At 50.7% G+C, this 6,532-nt stretch overlaps 1 protein-coding gene across 3 annotated transcripts; it reads left to right on the top strand.

The window, feature by feature from the left end:
* The first annotated feature begins 2,566 nt into the window (after positions 1 to 2,566).
* On the top strand, positions 2,567 to 6,107 carry LOC100399078 (HLA class I histocompatibility antigen, B alpha chain). Of its 3 annotated transcripts, none has more exons than XM_008990779.4 (8): positions 2,567 to 2,867; positions 2,996 to 3,265; positions 3,514 to 3,789; positions 4,361 to 4,636; positions 4,776 to 4,892; positions 5,333 to 5,365; positions 5,470 to 5,517; positions 5,683 to 6,107. In XM_008990779.4, exons 1-8 carry the CDS (start codon positions 2,582 to 2,584, stop codon positions 5,685 to 5,687), a joined length of 1,311 nt encoding a protein of 436 aa, XP_008989027.3. In that variant the 5' UTR covers positions 2,567 to 2,581; the 3' UTR covers positions 5,688 to 6,107. The 3 variants fall into 3 exon arrangements, with proteins under 3 accessions (XP_008989027.3, XP_078224847.1, XP_078224848.1); XM_078368721.1 differs by having other exon boundaries at positions 5,315 to 5,365; XM_078368722.1 differs by having other exon boundaries at positions 5,470 to 5,521; positions 5,689 to 5,999.
* Positions 6,108 to 6,532: the final 425 nt, after the last annotated feature.

Here is a 6,532-nt window from a genome sequence, read left to right as displayed (position 1 = left end):
AGTCTCCCACTATTATTGTGTGGGAGTCTAAATCTCTTTGTAAGTCATTAAGAACTTATCTTATGCATCTGGGTGCTCCTGTATTGGGTGCGTGTATATTTAGGATTGTAGCTCTTCTTGTTGCAATGATCCTTTTACCATTATGTAATGTCCTTCTTTGCCTCTTTTGATCTTTGTTGCTTTAAAGTCTAGTTTATCAGAGGTGAAAATTACAACTCCTGCTTTTTATTAATTTATTTATTTTTGGTTTCCATTTGGTTGGTATATCTTCCTCCATCCCTTTGTTTAGAGTCTTTGTGTATCCTTGCTTGTGAGATGGATCTGAATGTAGTTTACCAATGGGTTTTGGCTTTTTATTCAATTTGCCTGTCTGTGTCTTTTGATTGGGAGATTTAGTCAATTTAAATTTAGGATTGATAATAAAACATATGAGTTCAATACTGCCATTTGATGCTAGCTGGCTGTTTTGCCCATTAGTAGATGTAAATTCTTCATTATATTGATGCTCTTTACCTTTTGGTATATTCTTGGAAAGGCTGATACTGGTTGTTCCTCTCTATGTGTAGTGCTGCTTTCAGAAGCTCTTGTAAAGTAAGGCCTGGTGGTGATGAAATCTCTGAGTACTTGCTTGTTCACAAAAGATTTTATTTTTCCTTTGCTTATAAAGCTTAGTTTGGCTGGATGTGAAATTCTGGGTTGAAAGTTCTTTTCTTTAAGGATGTTGAATATTGGCCCCCACTCTCTTCTGGCTTGTAGGGTTTCTACTGAGAGATCTGCTGTGAATCTGATAGGCTTCCCTTTGTAGGTAACCTGACCCTTCTTTCTGGCTGCCCTTAGCATTTTCTCCCTCATTTCAACCCTGGTAAATCTGACAATTATGTGCTTTGAGGTTGCTCTTCTTGAGGAATATCTTTGTGGTGTTTTCTGTGTTACCTGGAGTTGAATATTGTCCTGCCTTGCTAGGTTGGGAAAGTTTTCCTGAATAATATCCTGAAGAATATTTTTGAGCTTAGATTCATTCTCTTCATGACATTCAGGCACATCTATCAAATGTAGATTAGGTCTTTTCACATAGTCACATATTTTTTGGAGACCCTGCTCATTCCTTTTTTATCCTTTTTTTTTTCTCTAATCTTGTCTTCTCGTTTTATTTCCTTGAGTTGGTCTTCGACGTCTAATATCCTTTCTTCTGCTTGATCAATTCGACTATTAAAACTTGTGCATACTTCATGAAGTTCTCATGTTATGTTTTTCAGGTCCATTAATTCACTTATATTCCTCCCTAAATTGTCTATTCTCATTAGAATTTCGTCAAACCTTTTTTCAAAATTCTTAGTTTCTTTGCATTGGGTTAGAACATGTTCTTTTAACTCACAGAAGTTTCTTATCATCCACCTTCTGAAGCCTGATTCTGTTAATGGAACGTGCTCGTTCTCCATCAGGCCTTGTACCATTGCTGATGAGGAACCGTGATCCCCTGTAGAGGGAAAGGCATTCTGATTTTGGCTATTCTCATCCTTTTTACACTGGTTTCTTCCCATCATTGTAAATTTATCCACCTGTCATAATTTTTTTTGTAATTACTGACTTTCCAATTAGGTCTCTGAGTGGATGTCCAACATGTTGATTCCCAGTGCAGAAGTCTGAGCAACGCACTGCGCCAAATAGCTTAAGATTGATAGTGCTTTTTCGCCCAGGAATCTCCAGTCTGGCTTCCTTCTGGAATCCCTCCTTCAATCAGCTGAATAGGCAACTCTGCCTTCCCCGAGCCCCAAACATTGACCAAAAGGGGAACCAGTCCCATTTATTCTGCACCAAGAACCGCCATGGGGCTGGCAAAACCACCGTGCTGGCCACAAGAGTCGCGCTGGCGACCCATGGGTCTCCTTCACTGGGAGTCACCTTGTTCGTTAGCAACAAAAATTCGTCTGAAAGTGTGGCATCTTCTCGTTCTCTGTGCTTTCACTGGGAGCTACAATCCCGAGCTGCTAGTCATCAGCCATCTTGGATCTCTCTCCGGAATGAGATAATTTTAAATGCAACAATCAAGAGTCACAGATCCATAGACCGGGAAAGTAAAACTTAGGAGCTTTGAGAGTTTAATTGTAATGCTGTTTTGATTCAGGTCTTTTACGATTAGAATTCTAATCATTCAGGGATTACCAATATTGTGCTACCTACTGTATTAATAAACACAAAGGAAACTGGTCTCTATGAGAATCTCTATCTGGTGCCTTTGGACAAAACTTTACCAGGTTTAGAGAGAAAACCCCTGCCTCTACACCTCCACTCCCAGGGCGAGCTCATGCTCTGGCATCAGATTCCCCGTGGTGAGTTTCCTTGTACAAGGTCCAAGGGGAGAGGTAAGAAGTGGGAGGTAGGGAGTCTAGTTCAGGGACGGGGATTCCAGGAGGAGAAATGAAGGGGAAGAGGCTGGGCGCAGACTGGGGAATCTCTCTCTCTGGTTTCCACAGACAGATGCTTGTTCAGTGTGACAAAGAGGCTTGGTGTAGGAGAAGAGGGATCAGGACAAAGTCCTAGTTCCCAGGCGTGGCTCTCAGGGTCTCAGGCGCAGAGGGCCATGTCTGTATTGAGGAAGTGCAGCCTTGAGGATTCCCTGAGTTTCACATCTCCCAACCAGTCAAGTCCTTCTTCCCGGATACTCATGACGCCTCCCCAGTTCTCACTCCCATTGGGTGCCGGCTTTCTAGATAAGCCCGTCGGCGTCGCCGCGGTCCCGGGTTCTGAAGCCCCCAGTCACCTACCTGGACTCAGATTCTCCCCAGACTCCGAAGCTGGAGTCATGGCGCCCCGAACCCTCCTTCTGCTGCTCTCAGGGACCCTGGCCCTGACCAAGACCTCGGCGAGTGAGTTCCGGGTCGTGAGGGAAACGGTCTCTGCTGGGAGGGGCGAGGGGACCGTCTGGCTGGGGCGCAGGACCCGGGAGCCGCCCCGAGAGGAGGGTCGGGCGGTCTCAGCCCCTCCTTGTCCCCAGGCTCCCACTCCTTGTACGGTTTCTTCTCCACCGTGTCCCGGCCCGGCCGCGGGGAGCCCCGCTTCATCGGCGTGGGTTATGTGGACGACACGCAGTTCATGCGGTTCGACAGCGACGCGGCGGTTCCGAGGATGGAGCCGCGGGCGCCGTGGGCGGAGCAGGAGGGGCCGGAGTATTGGGACGGGCTGACACGGAGAGCCAAGGCCTGCGCACAGGCTTGCCGAGTGAGCCTGCGGGACATACGCGGCTACTACAACCAGAGCGAGGCCGGTGAGTGACCCCGGCTCGGAGCGCAGATCAAGACCCCTCCTCATCCTCCACGGACGGCCCGGGTCCCACCGAGTCTCTGGGCCCAAGATCCACCCCGAGGCTACAGAACCCGTCCGTACCCTGGACCCGAGAGGGCCCCAAGGCGCCTTTACCCAGTTTCATGTTCAGTTTAGGCCCAAATCCCCGCGGGGCGGGGGGGGCTGGGTGGGGGCTGGGGGGGGCGGGGCTGACCGCAATGGCGGGGCCAGGGTCTCACACCCTCCAGGTGTTGTATGGCTGCGACCTGGGGCCCGATGGGCGCCTCCTTCTCGGGTACTACCGCATAGCCTACGACGGCAAGGATCACGTCACCCTGAACGAGGACCTGCGCTCCTGGACAGCTGCGGACACGGTGGCTGAGTTCACCCAGCGCAAGTTGGAGGCGGAGAAGTATGCAGAGCAGTTGAGGGCAGAGCTGCAGGGGGAGTGCGTGGAGAGGCTCAAAAGATTCTTGGAGAATGGGAAGGAGAAGCTGCAGCGCGCAGGTACCAGGGGCAGTGGGGAGCTTTCCCCATCTCCTATAGATCTCCCGGGATGGCCTCCCACGAGGAGGGGAGGAAATGGGATCAGCGCTAGAATATCACCCTCTCTTGAATGGAGAATGGCATGAGTTTTCCTGAGTTTCCTCTCAGAGCCCCCTCTGCTCTCTAGGACAATTAAGGGATGACGTCTCTGAGGAAATGGAGGGAGGATGGTCCCTTGTATACTGAAAGGAGTCCCCTTTGACGCCTGCAGCCACCTTGGGCACCGTGACTTTTTCTCTCAGGCCTTGTTCTCTGCCTCACACTCAATGTGTGCGAAGGTCTGATTCCAGCTTTTCTCAGTCCCTCAGCCTCCACTCAGGTCAGGACCAAGAAGTCCCTGTTAGTTCCTCACAGACTAGAACTTTTCAAAGAATAGATTACTGCAGGTGCCTGTGTCCAGGCTGGTGTCTTGGTTCTGTGCTCCCTTCCCCACCCCGAGTGTCCTCTCCAGTCTCAGGATGGTCACATGGATGATGCTGGAGTGTCCCATGAGAGATGCAAGTTGCTTAAATTTTCTGACTCTTCCCATCAGAACCCCCAAAGACACATGTGACCCACCACTCCATTACTGACCATGAGGCCACCCTGAGGTGCTGGGCCCTGGGCTTCTACCCTGCGGAGATCACACTGACCTGGCAGCGGGATGGGGAGGAGCAGACTCAGGACACAGAACTTGTGGAGACCAGGCCAGCAGGGGATGGAACCTTCCAGAAGTGGGCGGCTGTGGTGGTGCCTTCTGGAGAAGAGCAGAGATACACATGCCATGTGCAGCACGAGGGGCTGCCGGAGCCCCTCAGCCTGAGATGGGGTAAGGAGGGGGATGGGGTAAGGAGGGGATTGGGGGTTCACATGTCTTCTCAGGGAAAGCAGGAGCCCTTCTAGAGCCTTCAGAAGGGTCAGGGCTGAGGTCTGGGGTCAGGGCCCCTCATCTTCCCCTCCTTTCCCAGAGCCGCCTTCCCAGCCCATCATCCCCATCGTGAGTATTGTTGCTGGCCTGGCTGTCCTAGCATCTGTGGTCACTGGAGCTGTGGTCACTGCCGTGATGTGGAGGAGAAAGAGCTCAGGTAGGGAAGGGGTGAGGGGCAGGGTCTGGGTTTTCTTGTCACACTGGGTATTTCAAACCCCAGGTAGAAGGGTGTCCTGCCTCATTACTGGGAAGCACCATCCACACTTGGGCTGACCCAGCCTGGGGCCCTGTGTCCCAGCACTTATTCTTTTGTGAAGTAGATATAACAATGAAGGACAGTTGTGTCACCATGATGATTGTGGTGTTGGGGTCCTGATTCCACCATTCACGAGTCAGGGGAAGGTCCCTGCTAAGGACAGACCTTAGGAGGGTGGTTGGTCCAGGACCCACACCTGCTTTCTTGGTGTTTCCTAATCCTGCCCTGGGTGTGTAGTCACGGTTCTAGAAACTTCTCTTGGGTCCAAGACTAGGAGGTTCCTCTAAAGTCACATGGCCCTGCCTCCTCCCTGCCCTTCACAGGACATTTTCTTCCCTCAGGTGGAAAAGGAGGGAGCTACTCTCAGGCTGCGGGTAAGTGGGGGGCAGGAGTGTGGAGGAGCTCACTCACCCCATAATTCCTCCTGGCCCACATCTCCCGCGTGCTCTGACCAGGTTCTGTTTTTGTTCTACCCCAGGCAGTGACAGTGCCCAGGGCTCTGATGTGTCTCTCACGGTTTGTAAAGGTGAGTTTCTGGGGGTCTGAAGGGGGTATGGGGTAAGGCAGAGGGGAAAGGACTGGGTAATGGTGATTCTTTGATTGGGATGTTTTGAGTGTGTGGTGGGCTGTTCAGAGTGTCATCACTTACCATGACTGACCGGAATTTGTTCATGACTATTGTTTTCTGTAGCCTGAGACAGCTGCCTTGTGTGGGACTGAGATGCAGGATTTCTTCACGCCTCCCCTTTGTGACTTCAAGAGCCTCTCGCATCTCTTTCTGCAAAGGCATCTGAATGTGTCTGCGTCCCTGTTAGCATAATGTGAGGCGGTGGAGAGACAGCTCACCCCATGTCCACCGTGAACCCTGTCTCCATGCTGACCTGTGTTCCCTCCCCAGTCATCTTTCCTGTTCCAGAGAGGTGGAGCTGGGTGTCTCCATCTCTGTCTCAACTTCATGGTACACTGAGCTGCAACCGCCTACTTCCCTATGGAAAATAAAAATCTGAATGTAAATGTGTTTTCTCAAATATTTTCCATGAGAGGTTGATAGGTTAATTAAATAAGTCAATTCCTAAAATTTGAGAGAGGAAATAAAGACCTGAGAACCTTCCAGAATCCATGTTTGCTGTGCTGAGTCTGTTGCAGGTGGGGATGGAGAAGGCTGTGAGGAGCCGAGTGCAGACAGGGCCTATGCCCTGCTGAGTCCATCATGGGCTTTATGTGGGTCAGCTTTACAGCTGGGTCAGCTTTACTGCTCCATTGTCCTTGTCCCTTCAGTGGAAACTTGTCCCACTGGAGCCATGACCACAGAGGCTCACATGTTGACCAGGGTGGCCCCTGCACACGGGAGTCTCTGTTTCTGAGACAAATTTTCAGACCCGTTCAGCTCCTGGCCTCCTTCCAGGGCTCCTCTTCTGCTCTGCTCTCCTGCCCTCTCTCCCTGCCCTGGTTCCAGTGATCATGGTGCTGGCTCCAATTCCAACTCATGAATCTATAAAGCAGAGACTAATTTAGACTTACATTTGTTTGTGAAATTGGAC

This window comes from Callithrix jacchus, chromosome 4, assembly GCF_049354715.1.
Source record: "Callithrix jacchus isolate 240 chromosome 4, calJac240_pri, whole genome shotgun sequence".
Lineage (NCBI taxonomy): Eukaryota > Metazoa > Chordata > Mammalia > Primates > Cebidae > Callithrix > Callithrix jacchus.
This window is presented reverse-complemented; position numbering and strand designations above follow the sequence as displayed.